The sequence below is a fragment of the Varanus komodoensis genome, unplaced genomic scaffold, assembly GCF_004798865.1.
Source record: "Varanus komodoensis strain SLA01 unplaced genomic scaffold, ASM479886v1 scaffold6_4, whole genome shotgun sequence".
NCBI lineage: Eukaryota > Metazoa > Chordata > Lepidosauria > Squamata > Varanidae > Varanus > Varanus komodoensis.
This window is the reverse complement of record NW_025336347.1, coordinates 4,065,394-4,092,527: the sequence shown is the minus strand read 5'-3', so window position 1 is coordinate 4,092,527 and position 27,134 is coordinate 4,065,394. Positions and strand designations below refer to the sequence as shown.

The 27,134-nt window shown below is 40.2% G+C and overlaps 1 protein-coding gene across 1 annotated transcript in view; it reads left to right on the top strand.

Annotated features, from left to right (window-relative positions):
- Positions 1-27,134, top strand: part of CNTN4 (contactin 4) — a 428,771-nt gene that overhangs the window by 362,624 nt on the left and 39,013 nt on the right. The window contains exon 12 of the mRNA XM_044451804.1: positions 1,908-2,035. Within this exon, the coding sequence (XP_044307739.1) occupies positions 1,908-2,035 (128 nt within the window). The remainder of the gene's footprint in view (positions 1-1,907; positions 2,036-27,134) is intronic.

The following is a 27,134-nucleotide window of genomic DNA, read 5'->3' as shown; positions in this document are numbered from 1 at the left end:
TCTCACTATGTGAAAGTAAGCACCATTAATTTTAATGGAGCCGGCTGTTGAAATAACTGTAGATACGGTTGCAGCCTAAAATGTAATGTGCAAAACATTCAGTACTGCGTCTGTTCTTGTATGTAGAAATCTGGCAAAACCCCATTGAAAATAATAGAGGTTGTACAGCATCCTCTTGGTGACTGTTTCCTTCACCTTCGGGCAAGTGAACCATTAGCAGAGCAGAAACCACCCATGTTCCAGCAATCTAAAGATGCGCATGAAAGATTCTTGGAAGCTGGGGGAAGAAAGGCATTTATACTGGTGCATCTTAGCAATACTGTAACACAACTCTGTGTCAGTATATCCTTTTACTTAAGTGTTCAAAGAGGCTAAGACTGTTCTCCTTCTCTGCATACCTTCCTAAGAATAAACCCCACCGAACGCAGTGGGACTTCCTTTAAGCTAGCATGCATTTAGGATTGTGCTGTAAGGTTCTGAAAGAGTATCCAAATTAGGATTTGGAAGGAGCAGAGAAGCAGATCTGAAATCTTCCAAGCGCTGCCATACTGTTGTTTTCTACATTCACCTTGTCCTTGAAACCCTCTCCTTCCCCCATTTTTCTTGCCCTTCTGACATTGGCATCAAGAAAACCTTCTTGTGCTGAGAACCTATAATATTTATTAATGTTCGTAGTCATACACTATTTAACATTACGAAATAGTAATTGGTATACAAAGGAAACAGCACTTTAAAGGCAATAAAACAATAGCATATGAATTTAGTGCAATTCAGGATCTGGTAATATACCTACCTAAAAACATACTTCTGGGAAGGCTTGGATTCTTCCCTCAAGGATTTATGGGTGTTTTTATATGAGACATTTATCATGCACTTGTCATTCCCTGCTCATGGTTGTGTACAGATTCTTTGAATGATGTTGTGACCTTTCAGTTCGCTTCTGAGACTATCCAGCACTTTTGAGTGGCTTCTTTTGAGAGTGGGGAAAATGTGGCATTTAACTGTGAAAGTGAAAGAAGCATGATACCCTCTTGCATTTGTGCTATTCCACTCTTCCACAGTAGACGTTGTGTGGCAGGACTCAGATCTCAATTCTGCCATGGTCAGTACAGCGGAAAAACAGCCAATAAACTGCATTATGTAAGCAAGTTCTGTAAGTAGAGACTAATCTCATCTAGAGCTAGAAGTGCATTGGAATTTATCCACTCATATCTTCCCTACCAGAGCAGTATCTGCACAGTTGGACAATGAGAACATTTCCAAAATTTAGACTGCCTTTTCTGTCTAGAGAGAAAAGAGCAGGGAGAAACCATTTCCATTCTTTGTCTGAACTTTCCTTGGGGCATCTGAGTGCTCATTTTTAGAGGCAGAATGCTAAATGAGAAGGCATTTTGGCCTCATGCATCATGATTATTGTGTTGTTAAATGTGTCACCTAAAATAAATTACCATGTATGTCCTAACCTAAGATTAAGATTCATTAGTCTTAGTCCCAGTATCTGACTCCATTGGGCCAAGTGTTAAATAACACAAAGGGCTTTCTTTCAGTTGTTGGTAATGAAAGGTTCCCCAAGTAGTATGTGCTGCATCGTGGAGGGTTTGTCACAGTGAGCACTGGTTATCAAAGACGTCTTCCCACAAAGGCTTCCCAGTTCCTCACCGTGTAAAGCAGAGTTGCCCTCAAGTAAATACATGGAGAACTCATGTAAATGGGGCATGTAGTATTAATGCATTTCAGCCTCCTGAGGATTCTCTCAAGTCAACTCCTATTGTGGTTTCTCAGCTGTTCAAACTGTAAATAATTAATGTGGAGAATGGCACTGCCGAGAGGGGGGGGGGGGGGGGGGGGGGAGAGAGAGAGAGAGAGAGAGACTGAGACTTACCAGCATTGCTTCATTATCTTCTCAGGCACACTATTTTGGAAGATGGAACTCTGAAGATTTCCAGTGTTACGAAAGCAGATGCTGGGAGTTACACGTGTGTGGCAACAAATCATTTTGGGGCAGCCAGCAGCACTGGAAACCTGGTGGTAAAAGGTAATGCGTTTCGTCCCACACCATTCTAATGCCTCAGCTCGAATGAGGTGACTCTTTTGTACATTTCAATCTTGAGAAGCTTTCAGTATAAAGTATTTGTTGCTAAAAGAAATAGGCAATTTTGGCCGCAAACCTGGAGCCATTTACCTGGGAACATGGTAAGATTTTCATCTGAGTTGAAATATATACACTTGTGCTGTAATGTCAGGATCTGAGGTAATTTTTCCAGTGAGCCTAGTTTTATGTAAAGTTGTTGACATATGTACATAGAGTACAGATACTGGAGAAAAAAATACTATTTTCTCCAATATTGTGAAATACTTCCTTATAGCCAGATCCTTGAGTCCACAGTTTTCTTTAAGCATACTGATTCCTGCCACCATCTTGAAATTAACATATCTAGGTCAGAAATCCCATTCTGACCCTACCTAAAACAATGCTAACGTGAAAAATGAGCCACTAAATATTAATAGGTAAGAGTACATGCATGCTCACAAAATGGCTTCAAGGCTAGCAAAACGTTCTGTTTGGTCTCCTCCTGCAAACTACCCAACACAAAGTGTATACTTTGAGGCATGAAATCTCTTAATTCAAAACTGTTCTTCTATTCTACATGTCTAACATGCATGATTACTTATAGCTCTTTTACAGCACAGGACTCTTTATCTTTAGCCTAAACTCGCAGGAGATCTTGTCATCAACGATTGTACCCCCAGAACATTTGCTCTGTTTGCATGCACAAGAAGAGGGTCATTTTGCAGTGCCAAGCTGGCAGGGTCATGCCTAGCAGAAGTGGATCTGCTGGGCTGGCTGAGGTTAGGTGCAAATCATCTGACCTCACTCTGGTCTCCTTGCTCAGCATTCCCTGGAGCTGTCTTGGGTAGATGCACGAGGAAGAATTCGCTTTGAAAGAATCAGAAACAAAAGAAAGTGGAAGTTGATGCTTATGCTCAGGCTTCAATGATCTTTGCTCTTCTTCTGGCCCAGGTGATTGAGGATCTTGCTATGCCAGGTTTGCTAGACCTCAGATTGGTAGAAAACCCTGGTTTTCTGTGAGTTTAGGACATTTCTTTTTGGTGCACTATTGATGTTCACAAATGGCACTTTGCTTTTAAAGTGACAAAATGGAGTTTGGAACAAGCAGACTTGAAAACCTTGCAGGAAATATGCACCATATATGAAGGGGTGTGTGTGTGATTCACTTGGGTATGCTGTTCCCACAGGCAGATTGTCAAGGCACAGGGACTCACTTGTGCTAGGCTGACTTCCCTCAACTTCCCTAGGTTATCACAGCAGTTTGGCCAGAATTGCTACTTCCCAGTATGTATTGTTCCACATTCCACCGGCCCACTCATGGCAGAACTTTTAGCTGATGTCCAGGGCTTCAGTCAGCACAGTGGGTTGCACCAACACCTGCCTTGCTCAGAGCAGTCTCAGGGTATTTTGGCACCCTAGATAAGGTACAGTTTTGTTATTTTCTTTGCCCGCTCCTCATCATACTGCAGCAGGAAGTGCACAAATGGGCTCTCCCTACCCCTCCCCTCCCAACATTTTACAGAGGTTTCAGAGTAAAGCCACAGGGCACCAAACAACCTCTGCACCAAGTTATGTTGTGTGGCAGAAGGTCTGGTAGCAGGAGGCAGAGGAGTTAGGAGAGGGAAACAATATGCCTCAGTGTGAAAGTGGCAGCATGCTGGACCAGTCAGATGCTACTTTGGGGATTCACCAGTATTGACCCTGTAATAGCAAAGTATCAGGGTCTCTAACTGCTCTAATGCCCTCATCGAGTGTCCATCCCCACAATTAGTCAAAGACTTCATGATGAGTTTTAAAGCTGGGCATAAAAGGCCTCTTGAAATTCACTACTCTTTCTGTGAGAAGAGAATTTGGGGAGTGGGAGACACTTTCACTGAATTTCTCTACGGGGAGGAGAAACACTCTAACAGTTTGACTCCAGCAGGGCTCATCATCTGCAGAAGTTGTAGCAGAACTTTTCTACTTTTTCCTGATGGTAGCAACATTCCCCCTGTCCCCCGGCATCTTCATCAGTGACCCATACCAAGTGTCATTCCAGGTCTTTGGGTTTGAGGGAGAGGAATGGAAAGCAGCCACTGCCTAGAAAAATGTTGAAGAACATCTGTGGAAAATTCTACAAAGTGGCCTGTTATTTCTACCTGGGTAAGGAAGGAGCAGTCTTAGATCTTTTCCGAGAAAACCGTATTGTGAAGCATTTTAGCTCACCTCTCATTGTTGTTCTTTAGGACTTAGAAATTTCCCCAGTTTCTTCCAGATGTTAGTCTGAGGTGTGATTGTGGCCAGCTGCAGGGAAGAAGAAGAGCTAGTGCTGTGCAAAAACCGGTCTTCATGTTTCCTGAAATTGTTCTTTCCTCGTGAGGGTGGCTGCCACTGTTCTGCTTTGTTTTGGAGGCTTTAAAATTTCTTTTGGGTCTGCTTCGGTGGAGTTCTGAGCATATCCAGTTGCTGCGAAGTGGCTGATGGTGGTGTGTGTGCGTCTCCCTCCTGTTGTGCATCCAGCACTGCTCTGCAGCCTCCCAGCCTGCCCACTCTTCATGGTTTGAGAAGCTCTAGGGGAGAAATCATTTCAGGGCTTCCTCCAGGCTTTGACTGGAGCATGGGAAGCAAGGAGACTACAGACTGATATAAAGATGGTTTAACAATGAAAAACAAGGTGTTTGTACAATCATCCCAGCCACCTCATAAGTAAAGTTCTTATGTTCCTAATATAAGATCACCAAGCCCAACTCTTCAGGCTTTTTTGAAGTGTTCTCGCTTGGATTTTTCCCCCAATAGCATTTTGCTCCTTTAAATTGACAAAGAATGGCTGAAAAAAGGCAGAATAATTTTTCAGCACAGCACTAATGTCTTCTGTCTGGTGCCTAGATATGGTCTTCCATCCAGGCAACTTGCTTGCAGGCCAGACCTGCTCAGCCTCCTCAATATACTGTCAGCTCCTGGGTATGTATATCTCTACATACATGCTTGTGTAGCACTTTCTATACAAAGATGTAACATTTTTTATGAATGTAGGTAACTTAAGAGCTGCATGAGGCTTAATCAGTTTCACCAATTCATTGATTTTTATGGAACTAGGGAAGGCAACTGCAATTAGAAAAACAAAGCAAACATGCTTTATTCCCCTCTCCTACTGTGAGATGTGTCCTTTTCTTCCCACCCCTCCAGTACACTGATACATTTATCAAGCTACTGATGCCGGTGCAGGGATGGTGCTATAGCAGTAATAAGAGTCATATACTTCTGGTGTTGTTTAGAACTAATTACCGAAGGCAGTAATTTTGTACACGGTTGAACTGGTTTGGGATTGTAGCCTTAGTGCACTAAGTGCACTAAGATTTTTTTTCCTCATAAAGGATTAGGTGACTGTGTAAGATGGGTTAAAAACCAGTAGTGAAAGATAGGCAGTGAGTTTATGACTGAGCAAAACTAAACTCCTACCTTAAGTCCAGTTGAGCAATACTAAGTCTATTGGGCAATGCTGGTTCTCTCACTCTGCTAATGTTATGATCACTCTTTCCTTTCCATCGGAAGAGAAAAAATATTCCAAGCATGCAGAGAGTTCTTTTTAAAACTTTATTGCAAATGGGTTTCTTTCCCATTTTTCTGTTCACCTGAGCACATGCTCGCATCCCCTTTTTGAATCCTGCCCCCCCCCCCCGGTCACTTCTTCTCTCCTCCTTTTCCCTAATTGGCTGGGGTACCGGGAGTTTACAATCTTTCCACCCGCCTACTCTACACTGCTCCAACACCGGCCCTTCTTCCCAATCCAGCCCTGCCCCCGGTGGGCTACGATAGGCTCATTTTGTTCTGCCCAGCTTGTCAATAAACAATCAGGAAGTATTTGGCCCTCCTGCCTACATGCCTGTTTCCCCACACCTTGTGCTATCTGATTTTAACCCCTCCCCTCTTCTGGGCTAAGTAAGTTTCTTTGTTACCTTTTTAATCTTTCTACTCCCTTGTTTCAAATCATCCTTTCACACCTATCACTAACATAGTTGGTTGTTAGGCTCAGCATCTGAAAGGGTGTTTTAAAAGCCTTCGAAGTGTTGCAGTATAATCTGTCATGTTCAGACAAAATTAGTAACTTATTCTTGTTGCCCTTGCGAAACCAGTCTTATTTTTCCCAAGATATAATCAGTGCATGATTTAATACCATTAGTCATTGTTCGTTTTTTAAAAATGTATTTCCTGGCTCTGTAATATATGCCCAGAAATCTCTATCACCAAATTAAATGTAATAATAAAATGTTGGCAATAATACTCGCAGTTGTAATTTGTTGGATGTGCTGACACTGACAAATGCTTTAAATTAAATTGTGCACTTTTTATGAGTACTTGATGAATTCTTTTATGCAACAGACATACCGATTATAACACTGATAAACACTTTAGTCTCTTTCTCATTCATGGGGTACAGATAATCCTCTGTTTAAAAATAGATCAAAATAGAAAGATTTATTGCTTTGCAAACCAATCACAGCAAGCTAACCCTGTCAGTTTAGTTCTGCCAAAACCCAGCATAAGGGGATGGCCCCAGTTTTCAGTTTTGTCTAGCCACCATTTGTACAGAGGCTTATTCAAGTGGTTTATTACATTGTTAAATGTCAGTTTTCATCAATTGTGAAAATGAAGCAAACAAGGATGGAGTTCAGAAACCTGATAAAAAGGCTGGCCCATATGGCATAATCCAAGTCATGTTTACATCTTGTATTTATGTGTTTGTATAAACACACAGAGAGACACGAAGAACTGCTGTGCATGTATTAATGTTTAAAATGTATTTGAAAGGAGAAGAGATTCCACTTCTATTACTGTACATTTTGACAGAAGGGTGTTTGTTTATTTTATCAGTCTCCAGTGGACACACAAAAACATATTGCAAGCTAAACAAACAGTAAAACGAATCTCTGTTGCCTTTGGCAGTTTTGGTCTACTTTGCTTTTTATTTGGGACCCCAGGAGATGCCCTGCAAGGATCACAACAGCAAATCCATTTCAAGGGATTACTCTTTTGGTCTGTAGTTCAAATGTGATGGATATTGGCCCTGTTGTTGCACCAGGTTTTGCACAAACTGTTGAGATATGTGAGTTTTCTATACCTGTGTGATATTGTTGTTCTTATGTGCTATCAAGTCACCCTCCAAAATGCCCCGTCCTTGACAGCCCTGCCCAGTCAACAGTACAGAGGCTGGCTTACATCAGACAGCATCACCTATGTAGGGAGCCTGTTTCTTTCCAAGTGTAATGCTTGATATATACTTCATGGATTGTTCACATAGGTTAAGAATCCCTTCACATTACACTAAGGTCAGGAATTATTAGAAACTACTTTTATTTCCCCCAGTGCTTAGTTCTAACTCAATCCCATTAGCATTAATGGGAGCTACATGAGTGCATGAAGCGGAATATATACCCGTAGGGCTGACGGAAGGATATTAACTGCAACCTGAGATTCAGTGTTAAAATCCTTCCCATAATGAAAGATATAAAACTGTTGTGAACTCTAAATGAACTGTGAACACATCTGATTTTACATGGATATATCTGAGAGTCTTTGTATATTAGTTTGGACGGAACCAGTGAAATACTGACTGAGTTCCTCATTCTGTTTCAGTTTTGTGGCCTACAGAAGGACTGGTTCACACTATATTATATCCAGCACCCCCTCTTTTTGTTTTGATGGGTTCTGGTACTGAAATTCATAGTAGAAATATAAGTTCAAAATGCTGTGGAGGTATTTAATGAGGAAACGTTTTTATCCTAACTTTCAGTGTACTTCCATTAAGAGAGTTTTATTTTAAAGAAAGAACCGAGTGTCAAGAGATGGGACATTAAGGGGATACCATATCTAACTCTAAATACAAATAAGTTTGAATAAGTTGTTTTCTGGTAAGCAACTATAAACACATGCAGTGGTAAAACAAATAAACCAAACCCTGCTCATTTAAGACCAGAATTTAGGCTAACTCATGCCTGCTCAAGTTCCACAAACCCAGGCCACAGGAAGCTGGGGCCTTAATATCCTGGGGTGGTGATGCACAATATCACCGAGTGTGCGTGCTTCCGATTCCTCCCCCTGCCCCATACCCACTGTCTAACTTGGTCTTTCAGGCCTCAATCTAGATGGGGAGACTGGGCTGCCTGGACTGAGAAACATAGTCCATGTTGTCCTTGTTCTATATCACCTTATGGGTCATCTGAACCTAATTGTTTTGCTAGAGGATTCCTCCAGTAGGTTGACCCAGGCCTCTTCATGGCTTACATCAGTCGCTAGCAGGATGGATTAAATAATAAAGAGAGAACCCTTTCCTAGCAGTAAAATGGGATGTTTCATAAGGCAATACAGGTCCAGGACAGCATGGGGCACCTTTGCTGACGAAGGACAAGTGTGGGTACATGGAAGTAAGTTATAAACAAGCACATTGTGTCACATTGCACAACATCATTGCTAGTCATGTGGTACATCAGTGAAGACTTCACATTTCCAAGCCTTGCAAAATCTGAGCCAACGTGAGACCTAAACTCTGATCTTAAACCGCAGGGGGGTTTTTTAGCATCAAATTTCCCTGGTTTCTTAAAAAAGAAATGTCTAATTACTGTGTAGGCAATCTTAACCTTTCCCCAGTGTAATTGAATCTGCTTTCTTGCAAGGTTACCCATATGATAAATAGAATTATGAATGCTTAAGTAATGGTAATCATGATTTCATTCAGGAAGCAGGATTTAAAATATAGGGAATAATTTACATGCAGTGAGAATGGCAAGAATGGGCATGGAGCTACTGAACTTATCCCCACTTTCCCTCCTCATGTGTCGAGCTTTCACATCAAAGACATTTGAATGAGCATACACAGAGTGTAAATGCACATTCGCTGCAATTTGTGACACTGTAAAGTCTCTTATATGAGACATGACCCTTGCATGTCCTTTTCCTACCAAGCAGGAAAGGATTGAGGGCCTTGCACTTTATTTTGGCTCTCAGAAAGGGGGTGTTGCACCCTGAACCTCTGCTCTTTCCTCCAATCTGTGTATTCCATCCCACTCTCCCAAATTCCCTTGACAATTGATCAAGACCCTTCAGGTCTGAGGCCTGATCCAGATTAGGACTGCAGCAGAGGAGTGGGAGGTAAAGGGTAGAAGGCTCCCTATCTACCCACCCTAGGCAAATTTGCAGTAACAGGTACTCTTACTTTATAAGTTTGCACTGCATAATGAAAGGAATCAGCCTGTATAGCAGGCCTCTGCAACAGAATTCCCATGAACATCTTGGAGATCTGACAGCATTCTAGCTTCAGCACGAAGCTGAGCATGTCCAACATAATTTTAGAAGCAACTGCTGCCATAGGTTTTCGTGGAACAGGAAAACCTTAAGTGCATTTGAACTGCTGTTCAGAATCCAAACCAGCAAAAGTCATGCCTCCTCAAGCAGGCTTAATATCATTTATCAGTAGTTTTTAACAGAAAGAAATACATGATATGCCAAGCCATGGTATGGCATGAAAAGGGCAAATATGTCTTTTTGAAGCACTTTATAACTTGCTGTACCTCTGGCAGTGTGTATCACATTGGTTTAAAGTATGCACTATGGTTGTCCCAATTAGGTCAGTCATGGGTACCAGGCTTTAAGTTTTTAGCTCAACAGGTGTCATTTTTATAAACCAAAAAACTTTTTTTTTCTTTTTGCAACTGACCTTAGCTAATTCATGTCCCTTTATGTGTGAACCTTTAAAAAATAAAGCAATACTGAAAGGAACTCAGTATTGAGTTTTTAGTATGAACTTGGCAGGAACGGTGAAATTCAGTACTTTATCAAATCACACTTTGGTATAATCGCTAAGTTTTAATGATGTTTTGTTTAAAAAAAAATGAGCTAAGAGCAACAAATAAATTTTCCTAAGTATTAAATCTAAGTATTAGATTACCAAAAGAAAATGCATTCAACAATAGAAGGGCTAATAAGCAACCATTATGAGGTGATAGGTAGCACACAAGTTGTGTTTACAAGGAGTATAAAAAAATTGCCAGTCATATCCCATTTTTACAGTTCCTCAGGCAAAGTGTTCCATTTCTTCCATGATGGTCCAGAAATAAATGTTGGTGCTCTGTGGTTTACAGGAAAAACTATGTAAAATCGTTGGATAGGTGTTCTTGAATGTCTGCTAAGATACTCTTTATAAAGTCACAAAGACAGTAGCAGATGGGACCAGAAGACTAACCGAAACTGATTGGAATACATTCTTTGATAGTAACTCTATAAAAAGTAAGTTGGCAAAACTAGCCACTCGTTTTTGCCTACAGACCATACCATGCAAAACAGTTGTCAAGCATGTTCACTCTGAGGCAGTGGAATAGCAATACATTTTGAGGTACAGACACTCAATTCCCCAGCCACACCCCCAAGGAGGGTCCGTCAGTGCAGGCTGCTGTGTCGACCCATGTCAGCAAATCAATCCTAAGAGTTTCCCGGTGTGTGGAGCATGTCTTTTGTAAAGGTAATGGGTCTTCGTTGGCCATTCAGGACCAGGTCACCTTAAAGTACTGATGCAAGAAACAATCATTCAGTTGGGAAGATTCATCCCCTCCCATCTTGCTCCCCAGCCAGCTATGCTGAGGACTGCAGCTAACCTGAGAGGGAACGGGGAGTTGTAGGTGCCTTGGCAGATGACACCAGCCTCCCTGCAACTAAAGAAAAAGCGCCAGCACCATATCCCTGTGTGTCCTGGCTCTCCTGCACCACTGCTTTTAAGGATGGTTTCCTGGGCTCCAGAGCCTGGCAGCCCAATTTCACCCATTTCATGCCAGTAAGATCCTCTTCTTTTCTGACAGCTTCTGTAGCAAATTTGAAGACTATGCTGGGGCATGATTTCAAAGGTGCAAGGTTTATTGTAGTTCCTTTTCCTGGACCTTCCTGCAATGGCCTCTCTTAAGGCTGGTTCCAGCTGGAGGGCTTCTAGTACTACTAATAAAAACATTGTCTAGAAGCATCCAAACATCCACTGGCTGTCGCGTTGGGTACATATTTGGTTGAGGAAGGGAGTTCTGTCCCCAAGCAGGTTGTTCAATCTGTATTCATTACTTTATTTTATTAAACATCTATCTATATCCAACTGTCCTTTCCTGCTAAGCAGGATTTTGCTGTAGCCAATTAGCTTCCACACTGCCCTCCCCCACCATTCTGAATTTGGTTTGGCTAAATACTCTTTATTGTCAGTCACCATCTTCTGCTACATTCTGCTGCCTGAAATGCCTGAAATTTCTATTTTGGAATTAACAGAGACAGGAAAATAGGTTCCATCTCAGTACAAGCTTAGAAAATGTCAGTTCTTCCGTTATATAGATGCACATGGTGTGGAGAATTACAGATCATGAGGAGTTTGATTAGTGAAAAGACTAATCAGACTTCTGAACAGTTTTCTTTTCTAGATTCCACTTTTCATAAGCATTGCTAAAGAAGGGGATAATTCTGATTGATACAGGATTTTATTTTTTAATAGGCATGTAACTCTAGGTTGGGGGGCGTTTGACCTGTTATTTTACCTATCATCCACATCATCACTGTTGTATTCTATCAGTGTACATAAAACTGTAAAATAGCTTGAGTCCAAAAGAGGAAACCTGCCTCAAGGAACTTACAAAGTACTATTTTACAGTGGCTGAAATAGGTGGAGGGAATGGAGACAAAAACAGAAGCAAGGATAACTGAATTAATTTTATATAATACACTAGATAGATAGCAGATTCCATGTTGCATCATGAGAATTTTTGAGATTTCAGACCATTTTCAGTGTGGTCTGTAAGATGTATGAGATGTAAGAAATCTGTCCTTTTTTAGTGTACGGGTGCTTGGGATTATGCCCAATATAGTTCTTGTAGAAGATATAAAACAAACATGGGCTAGACAGTATGTAATAGTCAAATTTTATAACAATATTGAGGTGCTCAAGAATATGCAACATGCATATGCAAACTCATGTGTAACAACAAATGTAGGAATGAAAGGACCTTTACAAGAGACAGGGCATTCAGACAAGAGATATAGTATATGCACTGTGCTCCAATGAAGTAGAGCAAGTGTGTGAATGCAGCTCAAACAATTATTCAAGTTCAAAGTTGCAGACTGTAATTTTAATACACATATACTCACAAGAAAAATTGGTTTGATTACCCTATCAACCCCCTAAGACATGTACCAGTATATTATTTTTAGGAGTCCCAGCGAAGAGGCAGGGCAAGATGGAAGCTAGAAAAGTTAACATTTGCCAAATAAGGTCTGGAAGGTAGCAAGGCTATGGAAATGGCAAGGCAGGGGTTGGGAAAGTTCAGGTGCTGGTGAAAATAGTAGGCGGTGGGACAAAATTGATACATTAGAGATGAAAGAAAAAGAATTATCTGGTTTCAAAGTAAGGGAAAAAATAACAGACCTCACTTTTTGAGGTGGCTATTGAAAAATAACATGGGCGTAGATTACGTTTGAGTCTCCAAGCCAAAATAGGGCAAAAGTCTCAGCCTGTTGAAGCACTGTTGAATACCATCTTGCCTAGAGATAGCCAACAGATGGTCTTCCCACAGGTGCTTCTGACAAAACTGGGATTTATTGCAATGAGAAACTGAATGAACATTTGCCGATTATGGATCCGAAAGCCACCACAACTTAGTACAAAAATAACACTTTAAAAAGAGAGTCCTGAAAACAAGGCTTCTCCTTAGAACCTACATACATAAAAGAACATATTAAACATGAAGGAACTTGGGGAAAGGCAGCAAGGAAGCAAGCCAGCTGTAAAGCTCCCATATGGCTATGTTTGGCTTAAGAGATGGTCTCCCCTTCCACAATTCCCTCAATTCTTTTCCTCACTGTGGCCATCAGAATCAGAAACAGCAAAGCATACGCACCATGCAGTCTGTTGCAATGCACAAAAACTGATGTATGCAGCTTAGAAAATAGACTGTGTTATGTACAAAACCTGGCTCTTGACTCCGCAGGCACTTTACCAGGAGGTAATACACTGTCTTTGGATTGTCATGCAGCATGGATATCCCTCTCTCTTTCTCCCTCTCTCTCCCTTTCAACAAATTTATTTATTACAGTTCTATACTTCCCAGTGGCTGAAGATTTTGGAAACAAGTTGGTCAAGGGAAGAAATGAAAAGCTCTGGCCCCAGAAGCATAGGTTGCTCATGAAAACACTATGGGAGAAAGGACTCATAAGGAATCATAGGACCAGGCAAACTTCAGGTTAATCTAAGAGCTGAACTCAAACACACAAGCATGATACATAACAAAAAGGAAGGGAACACTCAAGTGCAATTACTGTCCTCAAGGAAAAGTGTATAGAGGCTCAATGGCTCTGAGGCTGGAATCAGTATGGGATAGTTCAACTCTGGGAAATGGAGGGAAACCAAGAAGAAGGAAGCCCCGTGTTTCTTGATTAGCATAGAGCTAGCAGGCAAAAGTGCAGGCGCCCTGCTATGGAAGATAATTGGTGATTTGTGTGTAAAACAAAAGGCATCACAAGAGATGATATGTAAACCTGCTATGTAAATCTGGTGAGAGAGATTGCTTAAGAATTGTTCCAGATTTCCCAATATCTGGGGTAAAACACCACCAAAAATCTAAGTGGCACATATTTGAGTTAGGCTTCACAACATACAAATCAGTTATGGCAATTTTCTTTAGGCAGGGCATTTGCAGTTCGGTGCAGTGAGTTGATATGCAACAAAATTCCAGAAAAAGCCTTGCTGTATGCAGCCACGATTGCTTGCACATAATTTCAGGTACTTTCTTTAAGTTGATAGTGGGATGAGTATTGCATTGTGTTTGATACACAGTTGGGCACTGGCCCTGAAGATAGTTTAAAAGCTTGAGCTGGGACAGAATGTGGCAGTGTAACTTTTGCCTGTTGGTAGCTATGGTGAGCATATGACACCTATTTTATATAAGCTCCGCTGTTTTCTCACTTAAGTAAAAATTAGTTGGGAAAAAAAGTACACAGAAGCTGTTGTATACCTGCATGTATTGTATATTCTTGCCAGAGTCCCTGCCTCGGCAAGTGTTGTGTGCTCTTTCATCTGGGGCTGTATCCCTTGAGTTTCAGCAGCTCTGCAGCAGCAAGTATTCCAAGACTATTCACTGGCCTTCCTTCTCAGCTTCTGTGCTTTTGAACCTTGCTTTTCATTCTCAGCTGTTCAACTAATTTTATCTTTCTAATTTTTATCCTGTTATACCTCACTGTCTCTCCCTTATTGGCCTTGTCATCTGCTCCACATCAAGTTCTGACTTCTCTTATCTTTAATCTGTCCACAATCTCTCCTATTTCATTCTTCTCTACTGTCTCAACTCAATGTCTTATTCTTTCAGTTTTATAAGTACTATTTAATTTCCTTCTAGTCTTTCTCATGTTTGAAACTATTGTTGGATAGCTGACTGTAAAAAATTCACTTTCTTTGGAAGCATAATTTGCTTCCCTTACTTCTTTTAAGAAATTATTTAAAAACATCCCCCTATCCCATTGCATAACTTTATGATATAATTTTATTTGACTTTAACTGTTTTTTCCATGTTCCAGTATCTCTTTTCACATTGTTTAAACTTTCCCATCATTTTGCCCAGAAAGTATGCTAAAAAATTTCCTTTTCCTCCATACCTCTTTCCTTGTTCAGCCTTTTAATTTAGATTGTAAGACAGCGCCTTGTTTATCTTGCATCTAACTCCTACAGTATTGTAAGCACGTTTCCAATATATGATGATGACATGGTGCTACATTCTAATGAAAGCAATCAGAAGAATGAGTTCTTGGAATTGGTTCATTCCTTTTCTTGGTAAATATATTAGTGTTTAGTGCAGTAGAGATTCTCCTTGGAATAAGCTCATCCTTCCATTTAATACAGATCTTTCTCTTACAGAAGGTTTAATTTCATTTTAACTTCTGAAATGTCCAAATTGAAAACACTGCCAGTGGGATACATATAAGTGATACTTGGAGAAGTCTGAATGAGGCCATGGTCCTATGCACAGTTACTTGGGAGTAAGTCCCATTAACACAGTGGGGCTCATTTATGAGTAAACATGCACGGAGTTCTGTTATCAGTTGTTATGCTTTTCTGTTCTGTTTACTTATTTGTTACCCTTATATCCTGCCTTTTTCCCAAAGAGCCCAAAGTGGTATACATTTATCCTCACAACTGAGAGTCAGTGACTAGCCCAGAGTCACCCAGTGCGCTTCATGGCCAAGTGGGGACATAACACTGCCCCTTCCTCCAATTAACACATCCAATAAAATATATATCCATAATATGGCTATTTAGCACCTCCACATTTGCAGTGTACATCTTGTTTTTGATGTTGTTTTTATGAGCCAATTCGAAGGGTTTTCTTGAGCACTGATTAAGTGTAATTTAGCATACCACCACAAGTGGATAACAAGAACTATATTGAAGATATCCATCTGGTTTGCATTGAAAGCCTTGTTCATTTCATTTTCCATGGTTGTCATTGGCCTTACTAATTGCCTCATTACAACTGCTCTACAATCAGTATGACTCAGTCATTAATGTGATGAAAGGCTTACTGAAGAGCAGCTAGATATTAAAAAGCATAGATCTCTGACCTACAATTCTTGGAGATTTCAGAGCTCACCTCAAGCTTTATTAAAGTTAATGCAGGCGTGCACACATCCGTGTGTGTGCATATTGTGCATGCACACACTTGTTCTCCTGCTTATAGAAAACTGATTTAATGAGAAACTGGATACTCTCAATACTACATAAATAGCTAAATTCAACATGTTTTATTTCCCTTGCTGTTTACTATTTCAGTCACTTAAGTGGTTTTAAAAGATGTAATTGCTCGCATAAATAAGAAAAGCAAGACAGGGCCAAGTGTCTGCTGTTCCTAAATATTTGTTGTTTCACTAGGTAAAACATGACAGAACATTTGCTCTTTTTAAAAGAGGTGAACCTCAAAACCAAATAGTCTGCAGAAAAAAAGAGGTATTTTATTCTGTGGATTTCATGTTTTTATTTCCCCCTTGTGTACCTAAGAGAAAAGGTCAATGATTTTTATTTATTTATTTATTTTTAGTATTTGAAGTCACCACTTCCCTGTATATGTATACATGTTATTCAAGGCTCAATAGTTTTAGAACAATTTGCAAATTCTTTTGATTTCATTTTAGGCACATATTAAACTTGCAATGAAAAGGTGGGTTAAAACATAACAGTGTTGCTGGATTGGTCTTACGATCCATCTAAATCAGCATCTTGTACAGAAAGGTGGCAAAATAAATGAGTCTGGAAAGTCCAGAAGCAAGGTATTATGGCAATCAGTTCCCCCTGTGGCTTCTCCTGAACGTCTCATGTTCTGAGATATACCGCCTTTCAGCATATTATTTAGCTGTCCTAACTATAGCAATTGATGCCCTCTGTTAATTCATGTAATAGTTCTTGAAGCTATACAGTGGCTGTTTGTAGAAGAACATTCTATTTAATAATGCACTATATATCAGGGGTGGCCAAACTGAGGCTCATGAGCCACAAGCCTCTCTTTGAGTTAATTTTGTGGCTCACAGAGGGGCCAAAAAACCGTGCAGTATAGTGGGTCCCTTTTCATCCCTGGCATGGAGTGGGGAAGGGACGGGACATGCCTAATCAGACTAGGCATGGAATTGAGGCCAAGGCTGGTGTGTAAAATCAGACTGCTCCCTCTACAGGCCCTGCTGGAACTGAGGAGAGTGCATGACACCTGCACCCCAGGGAGGATCAGGTTCTCGCCATAGCTTCTAGCACTGCAGCTGGCGATGAGATTGTCAGATACTTCTGCTGCTGGCCGATGTCTTGCACCCAGGGCAGCCGTGTGTGGCCACTCAGTGTCCTCGATTCTTTCCAAGCTATCTATAGACAATGATCTCACACCCATATTGAATAAATGGTTATATAAATATCAGAATCAATCATGCTTATAGGTAATATTTTTGTATAGATCAGGCTTCTCCAATGTGGTGCTCTCCAGCTGTGCTGGACTCCATCTTCCATTGGCCACATCCAATATAATGTAGCATATATGGCTTAGAGCCACTCAAGCATTTGCAGATGTCTACAAACAGGAGGTCTGTGCACATACAGTTCTGCATGTGTTGGCTTCTCTTTTGGAGATGTTCATGTCTACGTTTCCTCCACCCTCACATATAGAGGTAAGCATGTTCTTGGAAGCCCAAATAAGGTTCTATCAACTTTCCTAAAATTGCTAATGTATGCTGCCATCCCATGGCTGCTAGACACTGTCTAGAAGGCCATAGGATTGGCTGGTGTCCCAACTGCTGACTTCAGAAATGTGTTCCAAGGCCAGAACTGGGACTCTACTCTCAGAGCACCCTCCCTTTCCCCATGCAACTAGTGCAGTTCTTTCCAGCCAGCTGTGGCTCTGAAATTTAGTGTATTTGCTGAATTGCAGAAATTTTTAATAGTTGTTATGAGTTCTCCCCGTAATTTTCTCTTGTCTCCTTGCCTTAGAATTAAGGAAATTGTATAGCTGTTTTAGTGAAATAACATTAAGAATAAATCTCAAGAATTATGCCAGATGTTTTGACCTTCATGATCCTTCACCACAAGCTGAGATGGGTAGAACTGAAGCCTGTTACAGGGCGAAACATCTGGAGCACCACAAGTTGTCCACCACAACTTTGATAAGAGATTCTTTCTATCCATCTTAGATAGGAATCTTGGTGTCTTGTACTAGAGAAAGAATGGAAGAAAACCCAATGGATTTCTTTAAGTTGTTGACAGCTGTTTGACCCTTATGCAAATTGGAAGTTACATGATCTTTTAGATTTATTCAGGGCAAGATTTCAGTATTGGATTTGAATCCAGGTTTCGGGAAGCAAGATTTGCCAAATGCTGTGTGTTTCTCAAGACAAGGGACATTCCAGAGGGAATCTCAGTCTGACCTGATGCTGTCCTTTTTTAGTAGTTTCAAAATATCTTGGTCTATAGCAAAGCAAATGAGTCAGCATCTTTGTAGGTTTTATTAAAATAGCCTAGATTCTTTCTGAGTGACTTCTAAAATGCTTGATGGACATGGAGTTATTATATCACTCTTAGAAAGTAATCTCTCAAAGGGAGAGATTAATTAATACCCTAATTATAATTTAGTGGGGCAGCTGTTGCTTTTAAAGAAACACTTTCATTATAGGTACAGTGGAAATTCTCCAACCATCAGACAAAGTGTCCCCGTGAACAGCAAGACTATTGACACTTGGTGCTGAAAACAAAGATGGTCCTTTTCTTCCCTGATGAGAAATAACTGTGGGCTCTCTTCTGTGTTAAACAGTTTGATTTCTCCTCCTTTTCCACTCTATCTGGTGTGTTTCTTTGTAGCTTCAAGCTGTTGAACAACACACTGAATTTGGTTTGCAGTAAAAATCAATGAAGCCTAATTGTCCACTTTCCATTTGATGAGTGTTTTAGAAATAATTCAAACAATGGAGTTTTCACCTTTTTTTACAATTCATTTTAAAGCTGTAAATCATAACATAATGTACCTCATCCTGAGGTCATCTTCTAAAAAGTTACAAATTTTGGCTTGCAAGACAGCAGAACTCATTAAAATGGCAGATTCTGAAAATTGCATGAGCCTAGGACAGTGTTTCTTAAACTGCTGATTGCTTTTTTTAGTCTTAAAATGGAAAAGGGGGCTGTTATGGGTACTTAGAAACCAATCAGTCATACTGAATTGTTTTTTTTAAGTGCATAAGTAATTTTTTTGTGTCTCTAGATAGGAAGAGAACATTATGTGCTTTTTTATGAAGTACTCAGCTTGTAAAACTCGGGTACTGTGTGAATACTCAGCACCATTGCTCTGTTCTTGTGATTTCTTAATATCACAAGATATTAAGATAGGAGGAAGAAGGGCTTCTGCGATACTTAGGGTGACCTATCTGCCGGTGCAGGGAAGAACCATGATTCATTAATGTGGTCCCAATATTTCTGACACAATTAACTGTAAGCGGGAAGCTGAGCTCATACTAGGTATATTTTGAACATGGGAAAGGGCAAATGTTGGTTTACATTTGTCTGAGACTCCAGTCCTATAGCATGGGAGCCATTGAGTCCTGTGGAACCTACTTTTGAACAGATGTACATAGACTTTATTCTAAGAGACTGATACCTGTAAACTAAAATAACAGTCCAATGAAACACCAGTAAATGTACTTGCTGATGTATGGAAATACTACTCCAAACTTAGATTTGCAATTAAAACTGCCATTCCCTAGAAAACAAAGGCCAGATTATACAGTAGCTAATGGCTCTGAGTTCCCTGGCAAGGGAACAATCAGTTTTTGTGTTTCATAATACCTTACCACCATGGTGCAAACCTGGGCCCTCCAGGTCACGTTGGACTACAGCTGCCGTCATCCCTGACTACTGGGTATGCCAGCCGGGCCTGATGTGCACTTAGGTCAAACAATACTTGGAGGACCACAACTTTCACTCTGCTTGCCTTAGTGATTCGTCCCCAGACACCTCACTTATCTCCTTTTATGAGCTTGCTAAGGCTGCAAATTCAATAGAAGGAAAAAATTGGTCCCATTCCCAGGAGGAAGAATATCTGCAGATGCAACACTGTGATGTTACAGTGGGATAAGGTGCAGTCCTTTTTAGAGAGCAGTCATGGATAGCAAGCTGCTTGCAGCTAAGTTTTGCTTCTATTACTAATAAAAGTATGCTGTTAAAAAAAATCTTTAAACTTATATTCAGTAATACAAGATTGAAAATGAAATTTGGACTATTGTAATGTGCTTTATGTGGGGCTACCCTTGGAGACGATCCAGATGTTTCAGTTGGTACAAAATTGAGCAGCCAGATTTCTGACAGGGTCCCATAAATGTGATCATCTAACGCCAGACCTGCATCATTTGCACTGCCTCCCAGTGGAAGTATGGGTCCAAGTTAAGGTGTTGACAATAACAGACATGGTTTAGGGCCCGATTATCCAAAGGAGCACCACCTTCCATATACAGCTGCCCAGTCCTTAAGGGCCTCCTCCAAGAGCCCTTGAAGGAGATTAAGAGTGTGCCTAACAAGGAGAAGGACCTTCTCAGTGGTGGTGAGTCAGTTATGGAATACGCTTCCCAGAGAGGTTCTGCTGGTGCTGGCTCTCTATTTGTTCCAGCACTAGACCAACTTTAACCAGTATTTAAATATTAATTTTAAAATATGATTTAATTCAATTTTAATCAAATACTGTAAATTGATTTGATCTTTTACAGGTGTAAACCATCTGGAGATTTTCTATGGAAATAGAAATGGTATAGAATTTTTAAAATAAATACATAAAATCAGAAATAAATTGCACTGAATTGTTTTGAGAACTATTTGTTTCATTTCAATATGGACATGTTTCACTGAATGCTTGTAATTCCCACCACACAGGTTGACAAATTCCAGTAAATGTTTTAAAAGTTGAAAAACTCTCAGACATATCATAACAGTTACCTGAAATTTGATGGTTATGGAGAGAAACTACACATTATGTTATTTGGGATTATAAATAAATAAATAAATAAATAAATAAAATAATTTTTTTCCCCAGAGTAAAAAGATACAGATCAGAAGGCCCATTCCAGATAAAAGCTACTTGTCATCCTTTTTCTGCGGAATGAAATGATCAGTTTAAATGCACTTTTTAAACAGAGCAAATAATGTAATGTATTGTTTGTTTCATAATTAACATAATTAACTTAAAAGACAGCAGAAAAATAGACACCTCCTTACAGATATTCACAATCTGCACAAAGTTTGGGGCATTTACTAGACCTGTTTATGATTCATACTGGCCAAGAAATGCAGAGGAAGCTATGGGGACACACACCCTGCCCCAGTGTCTCTGCCTTCTCTGCTCCCAGCCTTGCTACACTGCACAGAAAGGCCTAAACACAGCTCCCCAGTTCAGTCCCTTGCAAACATGTAGAATGCCCAATCCTCTGTGCAGCTGGGAAACCGACAGAAGTGCCCTTTCTTCTCAGGGCAGGAAGGTTAAAAGTGGGCATGCTGGGGTGGGAAACGCAGGGATGCTGGGGATGGGATGGGCACATGTGGCCCAGTACCCTTTTGCACAGCCTGATGCTTGCCCATCACACATGATGTTTCTGTGACATACAAAAATGACATTTCTGAGCACATTACATTCAAATCAGTGATGTACAGGTGTTCAGTTAAGTGCTTTCAAACTACTGATTTCAGTAAAGACAAGTGCATCTAGTTTCCCCTGTGCTGCATCCCATAGATTAAAAAAAAACCCTAGTTGAAATCTAATCAATGCTAACTCTCCCAGGCGGCATGCAGATAAATGTTTTTCTTACTGCTAAGTGCGACACTTACAAAATAGTGTTACACTAATAAAAACAATAATAGAATCTGTACAAAATTATTTAAAAAATACCTGTAGTTGAAAGATTGTCATAATTTCTGGGGCCTCTGTTATCTTTGGACACCAGTAGGCTCTGTGAAAAATGCTGGGAAGGAAAACATGACCCTGAGAAGATTAATGGCTGATGTGTAACTAAGTCATTCGTGATACTCGCCTGTTCTAATTTCTGGAGCTCTCTAAACGGATTGTTTGAGTAGTTTATGGGGCAGAACCAAAACTCATTTTAGTAAGAAGTGAGTGAGGAGGAGACCAGAAGTTTAGTCGGCGGGGGGTGGGGAGGGATCATTTAGACAATATCACAGGAACAATAAGATCCCTATACTATAGTTATTAGAAAACCATGTAATTTGAACCTACATTATGACTTCCTTGCAAGTCTGGAATTCAAAAACTGGGCACAGCAGGCAGTATCAAATGTTAACCCTGCATAACATAGACCCATTGAAATGAATGAGACTTCAGTAAGTCAGGGTTAACTTAAATCCCATTGGGCCCGATTTATGTAGGACTAATGTTAGCTGCTACCCAAACTGTGGAGGCATTGTTGGGCTAGGCGGGCTAGCTCTGCTCTTGACATCCTTTCATAGCTTCTTACGTGGAATGAGAACCCAGAATCAGGAACACTCTTTGTATTCTGAGGGCCTGCAGGAGGAGACGGGCTCTTCCGCAACACATATGCTGTTCTGATGGCATGTGAACGCAACTGGATGTTGCCTTCCTTTGCTGTAATCTTACCTCTGACCATTTTTGCTATCACCAGTTCTCTCTTAACATAAATATCCTTGTTCCATTTTATCCCAAACTTCCTTCCTCTTACTCACTGGCATACATCTCACACCTGTAGCATTGAGGCTTTTATCCTGTCTTTTATTCTATATTTGTGATTTTAGAGCATTTAAAGCAGTCATGTAGTTGTACTGTTTTTATATGAGTTGATAGCAGCCCTTGAGTCTTTGCATGGAAGGGCAGGGCACAAATGTAAGTTTTTAAAAAATAAAACACTGTCCGTTGTCATTTCTCAACTATCAACTGCTTTCTTTCCCAATATTTTAAAAGAGATCCCCATTCCATGGCCTATCCAAAGAAGACTAGAGAAGGCTCAGGTCTGAGACCCTGAAGAGTTGCTGCCAGTTCGTGTTAACAGTACTAGGATAGATGGACCAATGGCCTAACACAATATACAACAGCTTCCAACATTGCTGTCAGTTTATAGTCCTAACCAACTTTACAGCCTCACATATTTAAAACCTTCATTCAACACATTTTGTTACTATCAAAATGGAAGATTAGATTATGCTCTAATCTATGCTATGGGGAAATTGATATCAGGACATATCTAGAGTTCTTGGTTGTGAAGGACCAAGCTATATTTCCAATTATATTAACATATTTCATGTTGTTATTTTTTCATGTTTCCGCTATTTGTTCCAATTTTGCATACAGAGTTAGTTTCTGCTGGATTCACTTATGTTCATTTGGAATGAAGTTTCTTTATATGACAATCCAATGGATCACTGAAATATCATGATAAGGGTGCTTTGAATAATGTTGCATAATCTCTTTGTGACTGTATTTAATAGTCTCCTCAAGGCTATACAAATATATTATACATACATATAAATATGTATAGAAATAGCGAATTGGTATGCCACTTGTGAGGACTGTGGGTGACACAGTGGTTTAAATCACTGTGCTGCTGGGCTGGTTGAGCGAAAGGTCAACCATTCGAATCTGCACAACGGGGTGAGTTCCCGTTGCTCCGTCCCAGCTCCTGCCAACCTTGCAGTTCGAAAGCATGCAAATGCAAGTAGATAAAAAGGTACCACTTCAGTGGGAAGGTGACAGCGTTCTGTGCACTTCGGTGTTTAGTCATGCCGGCCACATGACCACGGAGACTGTCTGCGGACAGATGCTGGCTCCCTTGGCCAGGAAACGGTGATGAGCACTGCCCCCTAGAGTCAGGCACGACTGGGGAAACCTTTACCTTTATGCCATTTGTGTTGAACTTGGACAATGAATGCTTTAAACTTGATGCTTTCCTCATGAGCTGCTCTCTGAGAAGTGTGTGTGTGTGTGTGTGTGTGTCAAAGAGAGAGAGTGTGAGAGAGTAATGAATGAATAGGTATACATGTAGCTAGACGGACAGAAAGACAGACAGACAGGATCTAGCATTGTTTCTTACCTGTTGTGGAAGGCTAGAGAGTGAACAGGGATTTTCTTTAGCAGTGTCCAAGTCATGGTCATCTCTGATGATTGGTTTCGATATAAAGTATCTTTTCCCAGTGCATTGGATTAGATTAAATGATCTGCTGTGTTTCTTTTAATTTGCACAGAATTCCTGGGAATTTTGTAACCCATACTTGGACTGTTTGCTTCAGGACCTTGTCCATCATTAAACAACCTCCCTTCATGCAGAAAGCTTCAAACATTAACCAAGAAGGGTATGCAAGGAAAGACTTTAGATGTTAGTTTTCCATCCATGGGCACTGTAATTTCGATCCGTTAGAAAATTTAAACAAGGAGATAGCCATGTGCCATCTAAAATAGCAGAATCTCCAGAATACATTCAGTCTAATTCTTTTGTGTTGTACAATGTTCCATTTTCAAAAGGTATCTGAATGGAAGATTGTTCAACAAGTTTTCATCCTAGTTTGACCTAAGATATGCCTTTAAAGGGGCACTTCTTCCCACCTCTTGTCCATTTGTTTTGGCCCAGTTTGATAGGCCATATAAATGGGTCTCAAAGTAAATATAGAAGTTGTAGTGCAAGTTTTTATAAGCATCATCTTTGATGAAAGAACCCCCCTCTCAGAAATCAACATCTTCTCTCTTCCAGCAAAGGGACAAGGCATTCAATCACGAGGCACCATTCTGTATGCTGAAAGATGCCCTCTTTGTATGGCTGAATAATAAATGAAGGTTAATTTAAAGCTGAAAACGCATTAGGAAATGGAATGGCATCAGAGGGTGCCAGGAAGGGATGCTCAGAGGGAGCACACATGAAGACTAAATAAATGAATGTCTCTCTGTTCCAGAGAAAAGGAAGAGTGCTTGTTCCCCATAAACAACAACTGTGGCATGATGCTTTCTTTTAAGCTGCCACTTTATCGAATGGATTGCACTCTTATTATATCATACTTTCCCTTATACAAATGTGACAAAAAGAATCATATGGAATGAGGTCTGGAATTGACAATAAAATCTGTCATTTGACAAAACTTTTATTTGCTCTTTTATAGCAGCCGCACTGCTGCCTGATTATCCTATAAAAACAAAGCATACAGTTTTACTGTTCTATGCCACAATGTATTTAGCAGCAAAAACAGAGCACACATCATTTCAGGGGTGTCTTAAATTAAATTGGCATGATGACAAAACATAGCTGTGTCTGTAACAGGCTTTATGGATAACGCAGCGAATTCAAGATGTCATCCTTTGCAGACTATTGGTTAAAGCTAGCCAATATCCATCTCTTCAAAAATGGAATAATGTCATTATAGAAATGATGACTATTTTACAAAGAAGGTTAATTCAATATGGGAGAGCGCATGTGTGGCTTCTGATAAATGACAACCACTCTAGGATCTATCACCAGCCTCTTATGAGACAAGCTATTTCCACACCATGCAGCCCCCTCTCACTGTTTTCTTTCCAAGTCAATACAGAGCAAGCGGACAGCCAGACGTGTTTTGCAGGCACTGGTGAAACAAGCACAATTCTTGTCACCAACAAAAACAACAAAAGTCCCTACAAATCTCCTGTTCTGTTACAAGGTTGAATGGCTTTATATACTATGTTAATTTCTAAATTTCATAATTTAATAATGTGCCTAACAGGCACATGATTCTTTTCTTTCTGTTGCACAGACCAACTGCCTTTCCCACTTGCCAGTGAACATGGGCTTGCTGTTACTCCCTCAAGGTTACGTACAGTGGTTTATTAGAGGGAATTTGACATGCATCCCTTTTTAGTAATCCTATTATCTTCTATTAACAAAATATTTGAAAGTAGCACAAAACTCTTTAATAAGGGGAAATGGAAAGAACTGCAAGAAGATGGAGAAAGCCGCATCTGCATAGCCTCTGGCTATTTTTTTCTTTCCTTTTTTAACACAAGTCTGTCAAAATGTTAGAACAGTATTAAGCAAATGTTAATGAACACATTGTCCTAACATATCATTTGCTAATTCTTATCCATATTTACAATAGCTTCCCCTTGTCTGACCATATTATGCCCTTCTGTAAATGTCTTTATTACTTCTCTGATAAAATTAAAAAAAAATTTCAATGTAACCTGAATACCAAGTCCACTCATAAGGTATTGAGGGCAGGGAAAACAACTGCTTTTCTGAAATAAAATGTGATTTTCCGAAAGCAATTCTGGCTACTATGAACGTAAGAAGAACCCCACTGAATCACACCAAGAGTGTATTCAGCCTAGCATTCTGTTTTAAACACTGACTTGCTGAAGTGCCTAAGTAACATCTGAGTCTAACAGCGTCATTCTGGCCATGTTCCCCAGCAACTGGTATTCAGAGGCATTCTATTTCTAATGGTTGAAATAATACAGCCATCATGACTGCTAGTCATTGTGGGCTTCTGTGTATACATTTCCCAATCATTATAAGACCAATGCTTTGCTTCTGCTGATGTAGCCTTTGTAGAAGGATTCTGCCAAGCCTTCTCCGGAATAAATGACTATGAGTATGTCTAATTCCATTTTAAAGCCATCAAAGTAGGTGGAAGTCACTACATCATGCAGTATTAAATTCCGTAATTTGGCTATGTACTGTGTGAAAAGTACTTTGTTTTATCAGTCCTGAAACTCCCAACATTCAGCTTCTTGGGATGACCCTGGGTTTTGGTATTTGTGAGAGAGGAAATAAAACTTTTACATCTTCAATTTCTCCACAACTTGCATAATTTTGTGCAACTCCGTCATGTCTTAAAATGGAATGGAGTTCCATGCTTTGTTCTGCACCGGGAAAAGCAAAATGGGTGGGATGGATGACATTGTTCTGTGTCCCCACCACCAGAGGTCATCAGGCTCACGTCTTTGGTCCAGTCAGATAGTTTGTCCCCAGGGCCACCATGGCTTATACAATGAGAACATTTCTTTCACACAGATTAAAACCCCAACACATATCTCTTTAGGCATTTAGCATTGACACCACCTGTGAAAACCATAACTAGGAAACACTTATGTGGTTTCTCTACCTAAGTTTCACTGACTGTTTCCCCTAATCCATCCAGCATCTATTCACCAAACAGGTTATTCTTCCTACAAATCTCCCTTCTTGAGAAAGGCAAAAACTACTTATCTATTCTTTTCTTTCTCCTGATTTAATTTGTATGAAAATGCCCTGAGGGTTTGACCCAGGAGACTATTCTTGATTTCAGGCCCTAGTCTTATAAAATTGAATTACAGTGAAAAATTCCACCACTGCATAACTAACTGTAGTCTTTTGGGGGCACATGCTTTGGCAGGGATTGTAAATCAATGGTAGAATACATCCTTTGTATGCAGAAGGTTCCAGGTTGGATGCCAGAATCTCAGAATAAGTTTCAGGACCTTCTTCAAAGCACACTGCAGTAGCTCAAGTGGGATGTTGCTAGTGTATGGATAGCTAAAGAAAGGTCCAT